This window comes from Colletotrichum chrysophilum, assembly GCF_026319265.1.
Source record: "Colletotrichum chrysophilum strain AFK26 chromosome Unknown scaffold_74, whole genome shotgun sequence".
Classification (NCBI taxonomy): Eukaryota; Fungi; Ascomycota; class Sordariomycetes; order Glomerellales; family Glomerellaceae; genus Colletotrichum; species Colletotrichum chrysophilum.
Genome location: NW_026517361.1, coordinates 188,926 through 211,290, shown reverse-complemented (window position 1 = coordinate 211,290; position 22,365 = coordinate 188,926). Strand labels below are relative to the sequence as shown.

General features: G+C 52.3%; 5 protein-coding genes across 5 annotated transcripts; 1 reads left to right on the top strand and 4 right to left on the bottom strand.

Annotated features, from left to right (window-relative positions):
- Positions 1 to 2,231: 2,231 nt before the first annotated feature.
- On the bottom strand, positions 2,232 to 4,086 carry COL26b_008488 (uncharacterized protein; the record flags this gene model as incomplete). The annotated part of the gene is made up of 3 exons (XM_053181246.1): positions 2,232 to 2,455; positions 2,532 to 3,262; positions 3,314 to 4,086. 3 exons carry the CDS (start codon positions 4,084 to 4,086, stop codon positions 2,232 to 2,234), a joined length of 1,728 nt encoding a protein of 575 aa, XP_053034866.1.
- A 219-nt stretch (positions 4,087 to 4,305) lies between these two features.
- On the bottom strand, positions 4,306 to 6,001 carry COL26b_008487 (uncharacterized protein; the record flags this gene model as incomplete). The annotated part of the gene is made up of 2 exons (XM_053181245.1): positions 4,306 to 5,726; positions 5,812 to 6,001. 2 exons carry the CDS (start codon positions 5,999 to 6,001, stop codon positions 4,306 to 4,308), a joined length of 1,611 nt encoding a protein of 536 aa, XP_053034865.1.
- A 75-nt stretch (positions 6,002 to 6,076) lies between these two features.
- On the bottom strand, positions 6,077 to 7,859 carry COL26b_008486 (uncharacterized protein; the record flags this gene model as incomplete). The annotated part of the gene is made up of 2 exons (XM_053181244.1): positions 6,077 to 7,467; positions 7,592 to 7,859. The coding sequence occupies 2 exons, from the start codon at positions 7,857 to 7,859 to the stop codon at positions 6,077 to 6,079; spliced, it is 1,659 nt and encodes a 552-aa protein (XP_053034864.1).
- Positions 7,860 to 12,931: 5,072 nt separating this feature from the next.
- Positions 12,932 to 14,778, top strand: COL26b_008485 (uncharacterized protein; the record flags this gene model as incomplete). Its single annotated transcript, XM_053181243.1, has 5 exons — positions 12,932 to 13,354; positions 13,416 to 13,529; positions 13,586 to 13,987; positions 14,050 to 14,358; positions 14,410 to 14,778. The coding sequence occupies 5 exons, from the start codon at positions 12,932 to 12,934 to the stop codon at positions 14,776 to 14,778; spliced, it is 1,617 nt and encodes a 538-aa protein (XP_053034863.1).
- Positions 14,779 to 15,651: 873 nt separating this feature from the next.
- On the bottom strand, positions 15,652 to 16,518 carry COL26b_008484 (uncharacterized protein; the record flags this gene model as incomplete). Its single annotated transcript, XM_053181242.1, has 2 exons — positions 15,652 to 15,822; positions 15,877 to 16,518. 2 exons carry the CDS (start codon positions 16,516 to 16,518, stop codon positions 15,652 to 15,654), a joined length of 813 nt encoding a protein of 270 aa, XP_053034862.1.
- Positions 16,519 to 22,365: the final 5,847 nt, after the last annotated feature.

Sequence of the window (22,365 nt, the reverse complement as noted above, 5' to 3'; positions counted from 1 at the left end):
GGATGGTGGCAGACATAGAAATACAGTTGCGTCGCTTTAGACGAACCTGGCGCCACCGTTGTGCGCACCAAATGATCTGCGGCTCAGCCGGCTGCCTAGTCGGCACCTATTAAGATGAATAACTTGGGATGACTCGCCTTGTATCGTAGACTCTCGTTCTACTCAGAATCCGCTGAACCCCTGTAGACAGGGCTTGGGTTGGCCAGTCCGGGGAACACTTCTGTTGGTGTAAATTGGGCCAATCCATACCCAGTTTACAGGGATGAGCGGATTCTGAGTAGCACAAGAGTCTATTGTATCACTAATTACGCGGTAAGATATAAATAACTGAATCACCTAGGGAACTTAATTGTAGGGCGGGAGAAATACGGATCCACCACCGTGGGGGCGCAAATAACAGGCCACGGAGCAACCCGTAGAACGTTCAAGCGTTGGAACTGCACATCCTATTATAAATATCATCGCCTGATTATTCCATATTCAGACTAAGTGATAACCACTTTTCCTCTTCCCATCTTAACGCCTCTAACTTCTACAACACAACTCCCATTACCACCATGAGATTCTCCCAAGCTCTCGTCGCTGCCTCCATGGCTCTTGGCGTTATAGCAGGCTGCAATCGTGCTCCTGAAGTCTGCAAGTCGAATGTTGATCCCATTTCCCGAGGGCTCACTGAAGGATGGGTTTGCTCTGATCGAGACGACCTTCCATGCCAAACGGAATGCTAAGTTACTGGTTCGAGGCAGATAACTGGTCAACCCGGTGTCGTCGGCTCGGAATTCACGTTGTGCTGCAAGCCCTGTAAGCCAGTCTATGAGCTATATAAGACGAATAGCACTGATTCTAACACGCTTGCGGCAGGATAAAGGGCCTTTTTGATCAAAAGGGCCTGGGCTCTTTGATGAAGAGACTCGTAGGTCGGCTGTGCGAGAAAAACACCCTTTGCTCAGTTTCACGAGGCATACGTGATGATATCGACCGGCAATCTTCAACTCTGCATTATTCTGGATAGACAAAACACAAAGTCCTAGGTGTAATTGCATACATAGAAGGGGTAGATAGACCATCCGTTCTACTCGAAAATAGGATGCCTGTTTTCTGGAATGATGGCAGACGAGACGTGGTGGCGTAATGCTTTAGTGGGTGAAGCTCGGCAGGGTGGTGAAGTGGACCGTGATGCGTGAAGTTCCCATCTAACGTCGTTCGTACATCATCGCAAGCCGGAGTACTCATTCTGACCCGTTGTCATCTGCGAGACAATGGGAAAAGCCGGTCGACATCCACAAATGGACACCACCCCTGCATTTTGCTATTATGTCACTTGAGGCACTCAAGGGGGCAATGTGTATCGCATGTCTTGTAGGATGACGACAGTTCGTTACAGTCACAATGCCACGCCACGCCACTAAAGACAGACAGTATGGGGTAGGGAGCAAAAAAGTGCAAAAACATACAACACCGGGAATTCGCCGGTCGTCACCGACCCGACTACTACTCCAGCCCTCACTGGCTTGTCTATGGGAGAGCGGACGGGATCCCGAGTTCTCCAGTAGGTATGGTCGTATGTGGAAGCGTGGGCAGTCAGACCTGCTCTTGATCCCAACACTATCCCACCCCATCACATAGCTCTTAGCCTTAGGTGAGGGACTTTTAGAAATTGTGAGATGCTAGAACTATTTCAGTATGCAATTCTAGCTGCTGTAAGCCTTAGGACCTAGTATTATTACATATCACTGGAATATAAGAAGACTCTCATAGAAGACAAAGGGATGCTTATAATATATTATCTATCTATACTAAGCGCCTCACAGCTCATGCAATTTTCTGCCATTCAAGTATGCTTTAATTCTGTCACTAGTTCGTCCAACTCCTGAGGGTTCTCTGCATACAGAGACTTAGGCAGCATAACGTTTGCTTGGTGATCTGCATCCTCGCTGGAACAGCCCTTAAGGTATGGTATAGCACCTCAACTAACAGCTCATGTCGTAGAAGTGCTACCAACTCATACCAACTATCTAGTCCCTCTCCTATAAGATTAACAGACCTAAAACTGACTGTTCAAAGTGCTGTTTTTTATCTTTCTAGGAGCGTAGTGCGCTCACTTATAGCACAGTCCAAAGACCCAAGTCGTAAGGTTCGTAGTCCAGGGACAAGGGGGAGCTGTGATAGCTCCAGGAACTAGTGCCTTTCATCCCAATTCGTAAAGAGCAAGCTGATGTTATATGAAGTTCTTAACCGTGGATGATACTTGAGCAGCGGTCCATCCAGATCTCCTCATCGCTACGGAAGACCATTCTGATGAAGTCATCTGGCCTTTTCAAGGCGCCACGTAGATCTCGGAATGTCTTCAGCAGCTGCTCTTGGGGCTGGAGCTGTAGATCTGTGTTCCGCGGGCTGTCCGGTTTGCTTCTGGACGTTACCCAGCCCAGCTCTCGCAGCATCCTGTTACTACAGCCTTTATGCTCTAACACTGTGTCAGTATGCGTCGCTTCATGCTGTCCGGATGACGTTAGAGTACTAGCATCACTTACCAATCTTCTTCGTTATCTCCGCTACGTCGTACGCCGTCCCACCTGAGCCCTTCGCCCAGGGGAACGAGCCCGGGTAGAGGAACCACATCATCCGCGTAACCATGACGAGGGCCAGTTGGCCTGGGTCATTTCTCTTGGACGCAACGCTGAACCTATGCGACCCTTGCACTACTTCTGGCGTCTCTGATGATGAGCAAACGGTTAGTGTGATCATCAGCATCAGATGGCAGAGTGGGTCGTCAATCTTCTCGGCGAGACAATTCATAGCTATCTGGTAGTGGTCCAGCACCTTTGCATCCCCCTTGCCTAAGAATGTCGCTTTGGCCTGATTGAAGCCGGCGAGAATCAGACTGGGGATGTTAGTGAATGGTAAGGGACAGCCAAAGTCGATCTGCGGTTGGCATTCCTGGCGCTGCACCCGGTCCTTTACCGTCCTCTCATGGTTAATATCCGCCTCCTGGGCTACACGCCGTAGCGATCCAGGGGGGCCGAAGGGCGCCGGCTGCACCGTGGCTTGGCCCCCCAGCCGCACGACGCTTCTCGAAGTGAGCCGGCCGCGGGCAGAGTCGGGCACCCACTCGATGCCGGCGGCGAGGAAACAGCCTGTAACAACAGCGACCCATATCCCTACGCCGATCCCGTCTGCCGACTTACGACCGTTGATAATGGCGAAGTGGAGTGTGAGCGGCCACGTTGCATTCTTGGCTGCGAAGGAGTCCCTCCCCTTCTCACTGCCGATGACCCGCAGGAGTTCGGCGACGAAGTCGTGCCGCGTGCGCTACTTTGAGACGGCGATGGCCACGCGCTCGCCGCCGAGTCGTAACCCCCGACACAGTCGCTGCAGCGCCTTCCATGTGAACGCGTCGGGCGCCGCCTCCCACGCCGCCATGGCCGTCTCGCATGAGGCTATATTCTCCATCGTGATGGGTCTGCCTGGGTCGCCACCGCCCTCATGAAGGCGACGCCTGAGCTGCTGCATGATGAAGGTCTTCGTCTGCGGGACCCATAGCTCGCGGACGAGCTCCTCGGCGAACGCGGCCACTGCAGTCTTGCTCGCGAACGCATGCTCGCCCAGCTGCGCGAACCAGACGGCAATCTCCCGACAAGATGCAACTCGGGCGCCGTAGTGGTGGTGCAGTTCCCGGACGTGCAGAAGCACGGGCCGCCCGGTCCTGGCGGAGTGGGGCCACCGGCCCATGTTGATGACGGCCCCGCCCGAGCCCGGGGCGCCGAGGCTGACGACGGCCGGGTCGAGGAAGGGCCAGCCGCCCGCCCATAGGCTCTCAAGCGTACCGAGCGGCCTGAGAACCGTTCTCGGGAGGTGTCGCGGATGTCCCGAGAACATGTACCCGCCCAGCCGGTCGACGACGGCGACCGCCTCTGAACGCGCTAGGTCGAGCCCCTGCTCGCCGCCCAGGACGAACTGACGCTCCATTTCGTCGAGAACAAGCTTAAACAGCCGCGAGTACGCGCACATGATGCGCGGGAAGATCTCGAGGGGCAGCGACCGGAATATGTGCACGAACGACTCGTGCTCGACAAGGAAGAAGCGCATGATTTAGAAGATGGGCCTGATGACAGTCTTGAACGTCCGCTCAGCGCCGGTCATACGCTGCACGTCCAGCGACACAACTTGCTCATGCCGGAACGCCACCTCCTCAGCCTCGATGGCGACGTCGATCTACTGACGCTCCCTCGCGAAAAGCTTCGACTCGTTGGGGCCGCGGATGATGCGCAGTAACCGTTCGCGCTTTTCCCTCGCTGCTGACGTCGCTCAGGCACCCGAAGTCGGCACGGTCAGCGCCCCTGTTGCATACCCCTTCGTGGCCAACAAGTCATGAGGGCTGTGGCGGACGCTTCGCTTGATGTTTGAGTATCCCTGGAAGTAGCCGAACGAGAGAACGTCGGCGCCCTCGTTCAGATCGCTCATGTTCCCCTTCATAGCGGCGAAGAGCGAGTTGAGGAACATAGGCGGGCAGTTGGATGACACATTTCCGCACACCGGGTGGAACGCTTGGGGGTAGAAGGTGTAGTCGCGGGTGCTCGCAAACTCCCTCGCAAGCATGTTTCTGTCGGCAAGCAGACAGCGCGTCTCCGAACGGTCGGCCTCGGTGGTTCTATCGCTATTGATGCAGACGGCTAGCGCGTACGAGACGGCTGTGATGTTTTCCAGCTGGAACCGCGTCTCAAGCTCCGACACGAGCTTCCGAAGCCCGTCGCATTCGTCGAATATCCGCTGGTACCTCGCGTTGTCGATGCCGCCACGACTGCCGCGCGTGCACCAGTTCGCGTTCGCCGCTCCCTCCGCCTCTGCCCTCCTGAGCCCATCATCAGCCATGGACAGCTCTTCGAGCCGGAGCGTCTCGTTGTCGTTGTCTTCGTCTACCTGGCCTCCTCCTGCTTCTTCCCCGTGTTCCTCGTCCTCACTGTCGTCCATGGCGCAGTGCCTCTCCCGCGGCAGGTCGTACAGCTCCTCGCTCACCTCGATCTCGATGTTGGCCCCGTAGTCGTAGGCGTGGAAGGCCGGCTCGTGCCTCGCCCAAAACGACGTGGCACCGCTGTGTCGCCCCGACCAGGCCGCCCAGCCCTCCATGAACGCCTCCTGGAAAGACATCCACCGGTTCGAGCTGATTCGTTGGCTCTCCTGACCGCCGGGCCGCCATGACCGCTGGATGCCCTCACCGAGGAGCGCTGGGGACTGAAATATGCCGGTGGTGTACGAAGCCAACTCGCAGGCTAGCGGCATTGGCATCCCGCTCTTCTCGCCGGCCTGCTCACGCCTCCGTCGGGCGTCTGCGGTTAACGACGGTAGCTCGGACACCTCTCCCGTCACAGGGTGCATGACAATGAACCAGGTCTCGCGCGTGGCTGCCTCCGCAATCCTGAACGTCCGGCCAGCGACGTCGAAGGGGATCCTGCTGACGTGCTTCGCGCCGTATGGCGCTGACCACCGCTGGAAGGAGACGGTGATATTGTCGAAGATCGGGCTGCCGTGCCTTGATATCGGCCGGCCCGGCTTGCCGACGACGCTGAAGAAGTCAAGATAAAACTGCGGGAAGAAGCCGTCTGACGGCCTCACCTGGGTGCACCCCGCCCTGCGCGACCCGAAGTCGATGGTGTGCTTCTCCTGCATCATCTTGAGCGCGTCTGTGGACTCGAAGTCTTTCGCTAGCACTCTCTGAATGAAGCGGGCCGCTGTTTCGACGATGCTCGCGTATCGAGCACGAGTCAGCTATGTACCTGATTGTCACGTTCGGCGTCCCGGTTACGACATGCTCACCTTGGAGGCGATGGTGACCGGTGGAGTGATCAATCGCCCACCGCTGCGTCTCCCTGCTTACACCTCTCGCGCCCCCATCCTCCCCTTCGTTGTCTTCGTCTTCGCTCCGCCACATATCGCCATGCGTGAATGTTGCATCCTCGTTAAGGTCATCGTGAAGTTCCTCGTTCGGTGACGAGTGGACGGACATCTTGGGGGTGCTGACGCTACTCTACTGCTGTGCTGGGTTGTGGCTTCTTGTTTCCACGGTTAGCACTTCTCATCATCACTTAACGCCCTGAGGGCATCTGATTATTTGCAGCCCGCAGCTATCGTCGTCGTCGTCGTCGTCGTCGTTGTCGTCCCCTCTGTCGTTTTCGTCATCGCTGTTAGCGGGACGATGCTGAGCTGGCTTGTTTGATGAGACTACGCTGGCTAGACCGATTACTTGCAGCTCGCTTGCGGATACTGCTAGGACCTTTTCGATCCGCCGCTGGAGGGCGAGAAGCATAGTATCCTTCTTTCGTATTGGCTGATCGCTCAGCCGGATGAGATCAGAGCAGAAAGCAGACACAAGCGTTGACACCTGCGCCTCGCGGAGGCACGCCTCGTTGGTCTTCACCGTTTCCCATGCAGGCCGGAGGATGTGCGTCCCATCTTGAGGGTCAACAGTATGCCGGACAACTCGTAGGAGACGTGCCCATGACGCGTTCTCGAACCGATTCCCGTACGTTAGGTCGTCAACGTGGGTGATCGAGCTGGCGAGGAGGGACTGTGCCTCTGGTGTCCGGAAGGCTTTGGCGTCGCATCGGGCAAAGTCTAGGACTTGCTGCTGCAGACGCGGTGCTGTGTTTGCGGAGAAGCCGCTCGGATCCCCCCTGGACGAGCTGAGGCTGTCGAGGGCGTCTTGCAGATGCTCTAGCAGCTGCGGCTTGTTCTCCAACTTGGGATTCACACTTTCGAGTTCGACTGCGCTTGCGCGGTCTACCCAACCGATGACATGCTGCAGCGCTCGGACGGCGGCCTCCATATCCGGCCTCCTGTTGCGGAGGAACCGCTTCAAGTCTGCGAAGCGAAGATCCGTCCCGTTCCAGACGGCCCGACAAACCCCCCTGTACATAGCATCGTCCAAGGTGTCCAGGAGGCCGGCCACGCGGCGGTGGCCATTGCCGGTGAAGAAGACAGCTTCGACCACATCCTGTGTGGTCGACGTCCTGGCTGCGGCCGTCCCGCTGGTCTCCTTGCCACCTTGTAGCCCAGATGCCAGACGACTCCAATCTTCCAGTCCGAGGTCCTGCGTCTCGTCGAGGGGCAGGGCCTCGAGCGTGGCCAGCACGGTCCTCATCGTCGCAAACCAGTATTCGTCAATCCGAAGGCCGGCCATCGACTCGAAGGTGGAGATGTTGAAGGTCTCAAGCCCCAGACGGGTCTGGCACCAGCGCGTCGTGATTTCCCTCCACCCTTCGTGGTTCCAAAGCGTAACGAGCCGGCGTGTCGGAAAACTCTTCTCGCTGCCGAGACGGAGAGCCTCGACAAGCCTATAGTCAACGGTCACTTGGCTACCTGTGATAGAACCCGCTGCGACTGACGCGATTGACACCAGATGGTTCCAGATCTGCCCATGATTGTCCGGAAGGCTTGGGTCTCTGCGGTTGACGCGCAGTTTGATGTTGAGGTCTGCGGGGAGATGATCTGTGGGGTTCTCAACGCTCTTGCGTTCCTGCTGATGTCGAGGCGGAACGAGGCTCACCTTTGTCGTATAGCTCACACGTCCACTAGGCGTCAGACTCCGGAGCCCCACGTTCAAGGCCGCCCTTCATGAAGACCTCCGTCAGCTCCCGAACGTGGCCCGGCTCGACGTGGCGGTTCCTGCCGGTGCTCCATGTTGTATCCAGTACATCGACGTGCAGCTTACCGACAGCTAACAGGTAGGGCTTCGCGCGCTCCCAGATCGACTCGCTTTCTCGGAAGGGCACATGCTTCTTCAAGCGGCGTTTCGGGGCCGACAGCGCCGCACCGCCGTCTTCGCCGCCGACTTTCCGTTTCGTCCCGGCCGCTGTGCTGGCCATGTCTAAGCTCGGTGTTTTTCGTTTTGTTACTTTTCCTTTGTCGGCAACTGTAAATGAGCAAGTGAGGAGAGAGAAGCACGCAGAGCGCGGCTAATTGAGTTTTCACGTTCTGGGGCTGTTTTCATGTCGCTCGGTCCCGATGGTCGACTCTCGCATTCCAAGGGCGTCGAACATGTCGTAGGCAGTTGTACTGTCGTTCTCATCTGGACCTTTCCTAAACCTCCCTTGCATGCCTTGTCAGAGAGAGGAGCTGCCACATCTCTCACATTCCTATATAACCCCACCTGTTTCACACCTACTTTTCGTCTTGAAGCCGTGTGCCTGTACACATGCCTTTCTAATGCGCCCACCTGTTCTGTTGTGCGCGTACACTACTACTAGAGCTATGCCCCTGCTGTCTCGACGTAATCTCGATGTCTGGGCTATTACCCCTTTTGGTTTCGGTCACGTCAAAAGACCACCACACTAGCCACGTACACCTTCTCTACATTCTTCAAGGTTTCTCCATCTTTATTATGATGAGGGCGGTAGGGGATGTTGATTCCCCCGTCGTAGCGAACGCTGTCACCTGTGAAAGCAACCCTACTGTTTCTCCGTTGCTACTCCCTTATGAGTTATGCTACTGACATAAGCGTGTCGACTAAGCCCCGGGGGGCTTCTGAGGGCACCGCTGGCTCGCTGGCACTGATGTCTCGGCACCTTCCGGTCTTCTGATTGATCGCAGCTCCATCTTCTTACCAACATACTCAAGGCCGGCCTGGCCTGCAGATCTCCTATAACATAACATACAGCTGCTCCCCGCTGCTCTACCTCTGTTCACGAGGGATCACAGTCTTCTCGTCTACGTGGAGTGCCGTTCGTCATCCTCGCTGGTTTTGACTGGCCGTATATGTCGGGTATTATCCCTTGATGCTATGCTGTGATTAGCGATAACGCATAATGCCGTGCCTCTGCCTACCTCAAGTGCTATGCGGGTGTGGTGAGTTCGTTATGCGATGGTAATGATACTGAGCTTGGTCCTGCTGGACGGAAGCATTTCAAAGGGACTTTTATAGATATACGTTCGAATCTTGGGTGTTATATATATGATTGTAGCTGCTGTTACACGCACAGTGGTTCTAGATATGTCCGATGTGTTCCTTAGTTCCTAAGTGTTCGGCTGTCTTATACTTAGCATCTGTGACGCGTGGCGGCGTATAGACGTTTCCATAACGTTGGCTTGTTGAACCCTTAGGTAGCCAGTAGCAGTATATGCATCAATCATGTTTCGTAATGAAGATGTGAAGAAAGACAGGCAGAAAATCTACTGCCGCCTCTCGGCTGCGCATATTCCCACTTTATTGTTCTAATACTAATGTAGACAGGTAGGGAAGTATGTCTATAGGTCTTTTATTATCTCTTTCCCACATCTGGCGGCCGTATCACCGCATTTCACCTGTAGACCTCGCTCATGCTCCGATAGCATTAAGCCGCGTAGCATACACCGATACATGCCCGACAGTGGTTACATAATCGGAGGGCTTAGGTAATGTAAAGAAGGGATAGATGAGACAACGGCAGAAGCCTGACAAGGGGTACCCAGCCATTTGTTTCCGGCTACGCCTCACATCCTATATAACGCTCTTGCTGTCCTGCCAGTAGCTGCGGGGCACAGGGCTATCTGTGTCTCCTTGTCGCCTCTTCCCTGACTGCTTCGAACGCCCTTTGACCCATCTTCCCCACGGCGAGACACGCACTGGAGATACTATCCGTACTACATCAACCACTTTACAGGTCGTGGTCCCGACAGTGCCCATTCGGGGTCTTCAGACTCAGGCGTGGGCGCCGACGTCGCTCGTCAACTGACGAAAAGCCCCCTCCTTCTCGTCGAGGGGGTAACACGCTCAGCGCCTGCTAGCTAGCTCCGTTTGCCCCATCATTTGCATTCCAAAGCCCCCTTGCTTACGTCATTCAGTACGTCTTTGGAATTCATCGTAAGCGGCTGTCGAGTCGAGGACACGTGTGTGGATCGGACGGATTCATGTTCTCCTTTTTCCTTTCCTTGTCATACTGCCCCTCAGTCTTGTGCTTTTTCTGCCTTTCTGATCCTACGTGTATTTACCTACATTCATTGGCATGCTAGTTTCTCCTATGGACTACTTTCCTCCCATTTAGCTGCCACTCCTGCTACAACACAACTATTGCGAAGTGATCAGGCCTGTCCAGCAAGTTCTGCGGTCCTTCGTCTTTAGTCGTTTGCTTGGGAAAGGATTTCTATACTGGAGAAAAGCATAGCGGGTCTTCTCCATCTGCTGTAGAGGTATATTGGTTGCTGCTGCTGACGCATGATCGGAAGGATAGAAAGCCCCGCGGGGCTTCCTAAGCTTTTGTGTGAGGCAATTTCTGCTGCCTGAACAATACAGGAAGCCCCGCGGGGCTTCCTAAAGATGTTGATTATGAAATCTGCCCAGCCCGCTGGCGAGCTTACTGGAGAACGCCCCGCGGGGCTTATGATGAGGAGCATGTCCAACATCTGCTGAGCGTGCTGAAGACCGATTACAGAGAGAAAAGGCCTTTCAGGGGCTCTTGACTGGCTTAATAAGTCCTTCTGCGAACCGTTAAGTCTACGAAAACTGAAAAGCTCGGCGCGGCTTCTCGACAAACCTTGGGTTCCTTCGGCCTACCGGCATACTCCTCCTCATAGAGAGACGAAGAAGCCCCGCGGGGCTTCTTATTCTATGCTATAACGTAAGCTGTTTTAATCATCATAGGAAGCCCCCTGGGGCTTACTATAAACGATAACCACAGAGCTGCATTAGCTTTCTGACAAACTCATACAGAGACAGAGAAGCCCCGCAGGGCTTACTGAGCTACTAGTGAGCTACACCATACTATACGGTGATTTCCGCTAACCATAGGGTGATTTCTGTTGATCATCACAACAAGCCCCGCGGGGCTTCTTAAGGATCTTTACTATGAGACCCATCCAGCTCGCTAACAAGCTCGCTAAAGATGCATAAGCCCCGCGGGGCTTCTCTATACACTAATTATACAGGTCTGAAGCTGCTTCTCAATAGGCTCATAGAACTATAGAAGGCTCCTGAGGTCTTCTTGATTGATAGACTATAGAGGCCGTCCGTCTAGCTTATGGGTGGGGTCGTAGAGGGGAAGAGAAGCCCCGCGGGGCTTGTTGACTAGGCGCGCGCGACTTCCGGCTGAAAACTGGGAGATCGGTCTGTCTATGAAAATATAAAAAAGCCCCGCGGGGCTTCTGCTCGCATTGAGAGATGATGAATAATGAAGGACTGCTATAGACCACTGCTCCTACCTACCTACTTGCTGCTACTACTACCTACTACTTACTACTAGCCTACCTACCTACCTAGCTACCTGGTTCCTAGCCCTAACCCCCCCCCCCCCCCCCAAAACCGGTCCCGTGGGCGCGCGCTAATAGGTTTTTAGAGCGCGTCTAGGTCTAGACCAGCTAGGCATAGCATTCAGCAGGTGCGATGCGATAGGTATTATTATGATACCCTCACTAAAGAAGTGCAGCTCTGCCTGACGTTTGGGCTTTGGATTGCTGACTTGTATGCGGCTTGCAAAAGAGGACGTCGTTAGAGGGCTTGGCTAGTTCACAGGACAAGAAGCGGGAGGATCCGGCTTATGCACGCACTCTAACGGTCTTGGCAAATCAGCGGGACCAATTTGAGATAAAAGCACCTTCCGCATTCAGGATCGCCCTAGAAGATGCTTGCAACATTATTGGAAGCCCTACGGCTTTCCGAAGGCCAAGAAAACCTTCGCAAATTACAGACCTTGAGCGTTTTGATTGAAGGAGCCTCAAGTGTAGGAAAATTCCGCGTGAGATGCGCGGATATTTCAGAGCAGTGGCCAGCCTGAGACTGCTTCACGCTATTTCAGCCAGGCAAGTAACCTATCTTAAGAGAAATCCGGATGCTCAATCGGTTCGGCAATTGAAGGTAGAGACATGTGGGAAAAAGGCCCTTCGATCCCAACGATTGGCAGCCAGTCGGGAGGGCTTCGCCTCCGAGTGATCCTGCCCGCGCAATCCGTGAACTGCAACCCTTCTTGAGGGATTTGAGCCAAGATGTTGGGAATATCGTATATCCAGAAGTCGCTGGAGCGACGATCCTCTTGGCGTGAACAATAAAAGAACAAGCGATTGTGCGGCGAATCAAGGCAAGAATGAAACGAACGGGCGAGCGTATTTCCACCGACACAGCACGGGGGCGAGCTCGCAGATAAGCACTGGCCAGGCGCAAGATTGGTGCTTTATCACCCCAACGAGTCGGAAGAGTCTATTGCCGTTCCCAAGCAGGAGCTCCGCCGCCGCATTGACGAACGGCGGCTCTTTCGGACGACTTGGGTGGCGGGCGGGTTAATAATTATCACCCTCTCGCCTTGCCTTCGGCTGGCCGGGATCGGAGCCACTGCAGCACGGGCCATTATGGATCTCCATCTGTCGGTAGATGGCCGAAGGGTGCGTGAATCCATCAACTAATGGCAATCTGTCAATCTCCAAACGTCAATGCCTGGACCGGAGCAGAGGGGATGTACGTGTGAGATATATACTGATTCTTATTCGCTGCCCCGGGCTGCAAGTTTGTCTCTCTCCATGGGGAAAATCATGAAGCGGATGCTCCACGGGGAAAAACGCATCCCCGGCCAGTGTAGCCGCCCCATTTGAGGCTCGGTGGAGCCTCAACTTTTTCAAGGGGACGCCCTGAATGCAGAGTGCCGGATATGACGACGACCATCTTTCATGGACTGCAATAGTCTTGCAGACTGCGGCCTCCAGAATCTGATCTGCCCAATCTGTCTTGCTGCATTGTCAACAATATGCCTCATGCTCCCCAGTCCTCCACTCCGCAAACCCCGAAGTGGTTGCTCCAGACTATGGGGCAATGAAGATTCGAGCTATGGGGTTGCTCCACCTGAGAGAAAATACTTAGTGATGACCGGAGCCTCGACCTGTTCACATTTTCCTTCCCTCCTCATCCTCGAGAAGCCCATTTCTCGACCATCACCCATTTCCGTCGCTTGACATTCCATTCAGCTTTTGTGTCGCTGCTATGGGTATCCTCACCGTTGTTGAAGAGCGGCCAACGCCGCCGTCGGTTTACAACTGGCGCATCTATGTGCTCGCCATCATCGCGTCCTGTGGATCTTGCATGATCGGATACACCAGCGCATTTATCGGAACAACGGTAGCTCTCGACTCTTTCAAGGACGAGTTCGGACTCAAAGACATCTCCAGCGCGGCAAGAAACCTTATCAGCGAGAACATCGTTTCTCTGTTTGTTGCAGGTGCTTTCTTTGGAGCCCTCCTCACATACTGTCTCAGCTACTTTATCGGTCGCAAGTGGTGCTTAGCGATTGGCGCCACCACGTTTTCGCTCGGTGCTGGACTTACCTGCGGTGCTACTGGTAACACTGGCTTGGGAATCTTGTACGCTGGACGCGTTTTTTCTGGACTTGGAACTGGCGTCGCGTCGGTGAGTCCGCCTCAGATACCGCTCAGTATGAATGTCCAGTCGTTGACGATAAACTTCGCAGAACATCATCCCTATTTACATCTCCGAATTGTCGCCTCCTGCTATCCGTGGTCGTCTCGTTGGTCTTTACGAACTTGGGTGGCAGATTGGTGGTCTTGTAGGGTTTTGGATCAACGTAAGTAACGAACGAAAACTTCATATGGGAAAATGCCCCCCTAACACATGGCGTAGTTCGGTGTCGAAGCCCACGTCCCCCCTGGCCGAACTCAATGGATCATACCCTTCGCCGTTCAACTTATTCCATCCGGTCTGCTGTTGATTGGCTCTTGCTGGATTCGAGAGTCCCCGAGATGGCTCTTTCTCAAGGACTATCGCAAGCAGGCGATGGACAACCTCTGCTGGATTCGACAATTGGAACCGAACGACATCTACATCCAGGAGGAGATTGCTGCTATTGACAAGATCTATGAGCTTCAGAAGTCCACTGTGGGACTTGGCTTCTGGCAGCCTTTCCAGGCACTTGGTCAACGCCCTAACCTTCAGTGGAGACTGTTTTTGGGTTGTATGCTCTTCTTCTGGCAGAACGGATCCGGGATCAATGCGATCAACTACTATTCTCCCACCATCTTCTCAGTAAGTCTTGTCTCTTGGCCATTTCCTGGGAGGTTGCGTTGTTGCTGACTGTCGTTCGCCAGAGCATTGGCATTGATTCGAATACTGTGAACTTGATGACGGGCATTTTCGGTGTCATCAAGGCTGTCATGACCTTCGTCTGGCTGTTGTTCCTGGTTGATCAGCTTGGAAGACGTAAGCTTCTACTGATTGGTGCCATCACCGGCTCCATCTGCATGTGGGTCATCGGCGCGTATGTCTGCGTCGTCGAGCCGACGAAGAACCCTCAGGATCACTTGACCGGCAGTGGCTATGCTGCTATCGTCTTCTTCTACCTCTGGACTGCAGTCTATACCCCGACATGGAACGGCACCCCTTGGGTCATCAATTCCGTGAGTCAACCCTTCCAGAGTCTCTTAACCATTGGCTAACATTCTATACAGGAATTCTTCGACCCCAACTTTCGTTCTTTGGCAGGCGGCGCCACCACGGCAAGCAATTGGCTGTTCAACTTTCTCGTATCGAGGTTCACGGAGCAGATGTTTGCGGCTATGGGCTATGGCGTGTACTTCTTCTTCGCCTCGCTCTCCTTCTTGGCATTTTTCTTCGCCTTTTTCCTTATTCCAGAGACCAGTGGCGTTCCGCTTGAGAAGGTTGACCGCCTCTTCGAGATCAAGCCTGTATGGAAGGCAAACGAGACGTTGATGGCTCAGTTGAGAGAAGAGGAGGTGCAGTTCCGCACAGACGCCAAGGGCGAGGCTACGCACAAGGAGGTTGCTAACGGCAACAAGTCTGAGTCTGACTCAGCTTAGGTCCTGATGAACGCGCACAGTAAATAGAAGCCAATGATTTTGGAAACGCGGAATTCAAAACGAATTAATAATCGGTATTCGAACGTAACGAACACATATTACCTTGAATTCATTGTACGTTAATGACACCTGAAGCTTTTCGAAAGTCTTAGCATAAGATTTGCATTTCGTCACCTATCCTAGTGACTTCCCACTTTTTGCATCACATCCTTTGCTCAAACCCGTCCTAGGTTGATTGAATCCCGTGAAAATTATCCACCATTGATCAGGCTGATTGAAATCCCGGTGGAGCATAATCTGCATACGTTGATGTTTTGACTGGGTTGTGGTGCTTGGGTGGCGATGCCGTCAGTCCAATCTGGTCACTTTATCTTGATGCAGTATACTCAAAGGCAATTCATTTAGCACCTGCTTTCAGAAGCACCAGACTCTGGGAAACTCCTCACGGAGGAACTTAGGACGCAATTGCTTTCTTATCTCGTTTGCCATGTTCAACTACCCAGCAAACTACTTGGCGTTGCGTGTGAACTGTAACTTGCTGGACGACTATCGCGTGATGAAGGCAACACCGCCGGCAGGCGTAATCTTTGAATAGGCGTTCCGACAGGCTGCATGCAACTTCGCATGTTTGATTCAACGCCAACAGAATAGCTCTCTACCGAATTGGCTCCATCAAAACCATGAGAGGCAGCTTCTCCCAGAGAATGTACGTCTTCTGCTTCGTCCAATTCGTGCTTTCGGCACAAAGAGATAGATTAAAATGTCACAATGTCCTCGCCAAGATGTACCGCATTTCATGCCAAGCCAGACTATCATGTATTAATACTTTGATTGAGCAGCGAGACTTGTACATAGCTGTTAACTGAAAGGGACTTACTTCATTCCGATGCAGTTCCGGGGCCCAAGGGAAAAGGGCTGCACGACATCTTTGGCGTTTGGCTCAAACTCTGGTCCAGGCAGCCATCTCTCTGGAACGAAAGCCCCAGGGTCTTGGAAATTACGCGAGGAGTGATTGGCGGCAAATTGAGGCACAGACACACGAGTCTGCAAGTTTTAATTAGCGTGATAAACACGGAAGCAAGGTTGTGTTCTGCTCACCCTGGCCGGGACCCAATGTCCAGCAACGGTGCCACCGCCTTCGGGAACCTCCCGCCAAACCCCGACTGGTACAGGTGGATACCACCTGAGTGCCTCATTAAGTACGGCTGTCAGATAGGTCATTTTGGAAAGCCTCTGAATCGTCAACTCTTTCTCTGACTCAACCTGCCGAATCTCTGTAACTAGACGAGCAAGCTTGTCCGGATTCTTGAGAAGTAAATATGTGACGCCGCTTAGGATGGTTGCTGTAGTCTCGGATCCCGCCACCATGAACAAAGACGAGTTTGTATACATGTCGCCTTTGGTGATCTGTCTGCTGCCAGGTTGGCTCAGAACCAAGTTCCAAATGTCTGCATCCTCCTTTGTTGTTTTGATGCGGCGATCCACACGTTCAATAGCGTGTGCGAAGTGCAGCTCCGAGGCTTTCTTGAGGTGGTGAGGTGTAACCATTTGCACCAAATTACCGAGCCATGGCCATTCACGGCCAATCTGGGCAATCGCGTTGGCCTTGAGATTTCCAAAGATGTTACCGACCCATTCCGAATAGCTCGAGCTAGCTAAAAGCCCAAGTGGTTCGCCGAAGGCCAACTCGGCCATGATGTCGAATGTTGTGAGATTGTACAACTTGACCATATCGAACATCGTTTGTGGGTTCGTTTTGATGTCTCTCAAGATACTCTCAATTAGCTGGTCGACATACTTCGAGATGAGCGGGCTTTGCGCTTGAAGGCTTCTTTCGGAAAATGCAGGCGAGAACACTTTTCGAAGCTGACTGTGCTCCGCGTCGGGTATTGTTGTCAATAGATTTCGGTGTCCATTTGGATCCGGTCCGTACACAAGTCTGTCTTTTGGAAAGCTCCTCTTCCCACCAGTCTTATGGGAGTATATGTCTTTCCACGCCTGGCCATCGATAAAGCTCAACCTGGTAGCTCCCACGCGAACCACGCTCCCATATGTGTTGTGCAGAGAAACGAGCCACGGAACCATGTCTCCACTTGTCTGTATTGCCATGAACGGTATGTCGGAGCAAGCAGCGTATTTGGGCCCCGGGAAATGTGCAAGTGGGTGGAAAACCGCGTTGTAGGTGGCATATAACATGCCCAGTCCTACAAGCTGCATTACAGAAGACTGCCGTGAGCAAGTATTATAGCGATATGTCTCAGCAGGCACGTACCAAAAAGGTGATGAAAATGACTATTTCTCTTGAAGGCAGTTGAAACACGTTGTGATGGAGGGAGCTTGTAAGAGTTTGCCACGCACTCCCTCCAACGTTGTTTGTGTCTAATGGCATCATGCTCCTGGAAAAAGATTTTGTTGAATGCTGGTTTCTCGTTTGAGTAAGATGTGTGACGTGCCTTTGGGGAATCTGTGAGTCATGGAGGTCTTTATGTGGATGAAGAGCGTGAGTTGTGCAGAGGTTTTCAGTGATCTAAGGCGTGTTGAGATGAGAGAACTTCTTCAGTCGGAGTTCCCGTCATCCGAATGGAGGATCGGAGCGGACAATAAATTTGAAGACACCGAGCCGGGATCACGGGTTGAAATTGAACTCCCCGAATGAGAAGACTCCCCGACAAGCAAGACAGTAGACAGACAGCTGTTTGTGGAAACAAAGGTTTAGCTTAGGGATCTAAATAGGACGCTTTCTTGTCGATCAATTAGCTGCAAACAAGCCTTCTCAAGGAAGGGGGTGATTCGCAGGTATCACCTATCGGCTGATAGGTTTCCCGCGGGACTAGACAAGGATCACGAAGCTGTTATGAGAGCTATCGCTTGGAGCATTTGAAAATAAATTGCATCACACTTCGTAGGAATCTGTGCTCTTTACTAATATTATGGCGAATTTGCAGGCTCTAGGTCTTTGCCGTGTGATCTGCTTTGAGGCTCAGTTATGGGAGTTAAGAATGCCCAATTCGAGGTGATTGTGTCCATAAACGGCAGCTCCCCGTCTTCAATATTAGTAGCAACCCCGTTGTCAACCCTCAGCGGGTACGCCCATTCCTAAGATTCAGAGGGCGCTGGGATTTCAGAGTTTGTAACGATGAATGGGAAGTCCTCATCTCCGATGTTATCATTCAATCGAGTTTGTGCTCGCAGCTCAACGATGTTCTCGGGGTCTTCGCAAGATAACCCGGAGGTGGAGTGAAAATCTCGTCTTTTCGCCCACGCCGTCAGCACAGCCTGGCCGAGAACTAAGCAAGATCTTTCGGAGGCCTCCAAAAGTCCAGGGCGAAATCGGTAAATAGTCGCAATGTTTTCCCATGCTCGGTCCCCCATATAGTGATCAACTCTCTGCCCGAGAAGTACAACCACGTAGAGCAGGATGTCGTACTGGAAGTTAAAATCCGCGAACCAACTAAACCCATTGCCCTGAGAGTGCTCATATAGAGATGCGATATGCTCCAGGAATGCGGCAGCCCCCAAGAATGCACCCTCCGCCTCATGAACACCCTCGGCTTCTGGTCTGGATCTGTCGTTAAGCCCCCTCATCAACTGGCATTTCTGCACAATGAGTCCTGCTCCTAAAGCTTGAGCAAGAACATGAGCTTGCCCCGCGTGTGTATTACATCGATACTCCAGAATATGTTGCAAGCCTTCTTCAAGAATATCGAACTGGGTAAGATAGTAGCCCATTTGCTGATTCCTCGAATTGACGAACAGAGGGGGATGAACAGCCAGACTGTTGAGCTCCGCGGCCATTTCGACGGGCTCGAGGCCCGGCGTGTCCACAAGAAACTTCGTCAACTTATTTCTGATCAAGCAAATCACCATCTCTGATGGGCCATCGCGATCCAAAGTCGGCAGAGTTGCTGTCGGGAAGATATCGGCATCATTCAAGTTACTTGGCTCTTGAACATCCCAATCTCGCGGAAGCAAGGAATGCCCAAAGCCAGAGAAAAGCGCAAACTTCGAATCATGTGACACAAGTTGCCACCATATTCTTCGCCGCATCTCGGTTTCAAAGGGCCCAAGACCAAGAGCGCGCCCATCTCGATGAAGACCCATTTTCTGAGCGATCCGAATGACAGTGCCACTTAGAACCCATGAACTATGGCGATCGTCTTTCGCCTGCAAAGAGTACTGCTCCACCGGTCAACGAACGAAATCTAAGTGCAGGACGGAGCATACCATGTACAGGCAAAGCGTTTGCAACACTACCAAATCGTCTGTTCGCATGAAGTCCAGACGTCGAAGAGCTTGCTGTGTGGCTCCAGAAAAGGTCACTGTGGCTGATTCTTTGGATATTCCCAAAGACTTGTCGCATTCGTCCTCAGTCATTGAAATTACTGCCATCAGGAAGATGGAAAGCATAAGCGACATGATGTTGGATGATAGACCACGAGGGCCGTTGGTGGCCTCGACGACAAAAGGCTGAAGGCTTGGCACATGAATCACCTTTGTGAATGGATTCACACGGTCTAGAAAGGTCTGCCAAAGCTTGAACACAACGGCCGGACTTGGCCAAGCATGTGCTGTGCTTGTGCTAATGTTTTCTCCGTCAAGAATGAGATCAGAGTTTGACATTTAGGGCTTGGGATACAGGGCGTTGTTGCACTCTTTTTTCGTCCAAGTTTATCAACTCATGCATCGCTCGCAGCTATTTCATCGACTTCAGTAATCATGCACCTTGATGTCAACCGAGACCTTCTTACCTCATCATTCACCATACCTATCAGGTAGTTATCCATGAATGTGACTTTTCCATTTGGATTCTCTACCAACTTTCCATCCGTAGTCCATTTGGATACATGTGATGGCTCCGTCGGAGTGTGGGAGTGTGCACTTTGAGGCGTGCCGTTTTCTCTTCCAGAATCATTACGACGATTATTAGAATTGTTCAAAAGCTCTTCACATCGTGCTAAGCGGGCTTTGAGAGCTTGATTGTACGGTCTCCTCCCTCGAGCAGGAGCTGGTGTCCTTGGGACACACGGAGTGGAGGACTGCAATATTTAGTTTATGCGTATCTTTATTCTGAGACGAGTTGCTGCATCGTTACTCATCCATACTTTGATGCAATTGTTGCATGGAAGATCTCGGTTGCATTTGATTTTTCGTCTTTGACAAGTCACACATGCAATCAGGCGTATGCCTGTGTTCGTTCGGTGGTCGTCGGGGGAAAACGACTCCGATTCCGAAGGCCCCGATAGGAATGAAGCCATATCCGTAGTACTTGTCGTCAGTCGTTTGCTCGAGAGTTGTGCTTACGTCAATTCAACAGAGCGATGAGGCAGGATTGATGCTTGACAAGGTAAAAGGTACTCCATTCAAGGTCGCGAAAATGAATGTCGGTCGGTTCTGTACGTGCGATTGTCCGAAATGGAGCATATATGGGTTTCGGGATTGAAAGTTTCTCCGACGCTCCGCGAATAATTCTCCTGGCACCAAATGGATCATCCGACACCTAGCGCCAGACGATGCACTGCAGGCGGGAAAGCTGAGGCCTTTTGAGGCTTGGACTACGTCCGACTTTGACGGCCATAACATTTTTCATCTGATCTGCATCTGAGACACCGTGTGGTATTGCAGATAAAAAAGCATATGAAATCTGCACTACAAGAGGCTCTTTCTTTCCTTCTAACTTTTCATCTTCGCAGTTTGCCGCCTGAAGGCGCAACCTGTTGACTGTCGTATGACTCTCACGGGGAATCATTCAAGGGCCAGGATAGCTCACTACAAGAGACTTCGCGATTGTCAAGTTGCACGTAAGTCTGTGCAGACCTGTACGAATTGACTCAGATGTATTACGGTGTCTTGATGTCGAAAGGTAGAGGAATAGAGAAATGGGAAGCTAAGGAACACTTGGCAGGCTCCAAAGTATATCCCAGGCGCGATCCTCTGGGTCAAGGATATCAGACGAGCTTCCCCATAGTCCGAAAGGAGCTAGACTCCTGTCCAGTGGCAGAGAAAGCCAGTCCCCTGATGGGAAGCAAAGATCGTTGGTTGTTGTACCACTGAGGGCTCCCACCTCGCCATCGTTCCACTCTACAAATGATGGAAATGATGAAAAGTAACTTGGATTGGTACAGGGGGCCATTCCTTGACGAAACCTTATGACGTATGCCTCTAGAAGCGATCCATACCTCAAGGCAATATGCATATCGTCCAACGTACCAGTCTTAAAGACACTTATGCTCGTTTCCAGAACGACTAGTGATGCCTGCAGTTCTGTTACCCTTGTCCCCAAGCTAAGTGCCTTCAGTAAAAGTATTGAAGCAGTGATGACACGCAAAAATATGCGCACAGGGCAAAACCGAAGCGTTCCAGATTCATAAAACCTGTTCATAGAGGTAAGGATTTCGCATGAACCATCAATGACTTCTTTAATGAACTCCGATTCGACAGCATTGACAGGCATATTTAAAATGGCTGCGTTTGCCTGTGCTGATGCCGGCCTAACGCCGCCTAATGCACGGTCGATGACCCCTTGGATCCCCAGAGAATTCATGAAGATGCGTGTGTAATTGTACTCAATCAAGAGCTCTTCTTGATAGTGTGCTGGAAGAACTGAGTTTCAAATGGTCAGGCCAGGTAGGGTTGAACTGAAGAGTGGCACAGCGAACTTACTAGCTGGTTCTATGTATGTATACTTCCAAGTACGGAGTTGATGCCTGAAGCGACGCACGATCGTTGTATAGCGACCATTCCTGAGTAGTTCTCTTGTTCCCATTGGTGATGGAAACAACATGTCATTCACTGTTCGCGATATATTTGTCAAATCTAGCCAAGACGACAAAATGCTGGAATCGTCGCCAAGACGATGTTGTTGAGAGAGCACGGGGGTATATTCCGCCGGTATCATCGAAGCGCAGCCGAGTCGGTTTGAGTGTTGTTCTACCAGAATGTAAAGCAGTTGGCAGAGAGACTCCGGGCGTAGCCCAAAATCTGTGGGGGTTGTAGTAGCGTGTTCCGGCTCGCTCATGTTGAATAACCCTAACTCTAGAGACAGGGACTGCGCGCAACCAAGAAGCATCCAGGACATGCGGTCTGATGTTTTAGCGGGAGCAACAATATCTCGGAACCATTTTACATTGATCTCGTCCGTTTTGTCCGCTCGGTTACTGTGTTCAGTGTCTCTCGGGTCGTCTTCGGTCAGCAGCAATGACGAGTCCCATCCATCGGCACCTGGTGGAAAGTGTATAGCTCGTGAGTGCCACTCTACCATCAGAAGCAATGCCTCAATGGAGCCTATTGTACGAGTCTTAGCCTTTGATCTTTTTTCCTGGCCGAATATTATCCTCAGGATGAGGTGTTGGCAATGCTCCCATAGTCTTTGGTGGATCAAAGTGCTTCTTGCAATTCCGCCTGTTCCTGGAAGCACATGGTATCTTGAAGAAATCAAGAGTATCACGCAGCAAAGAAGTGGCTCCTGAGTAATTAGGTTAAAGTGCGCGTCATGGCTCGGGTTGAAGTTTCTCGAGACTAGTGACAGTGGCGCCAAATGTTTGAAGAATCTCCACCATGATCAGTTCGTGCTGCCAAATCATGTCATAG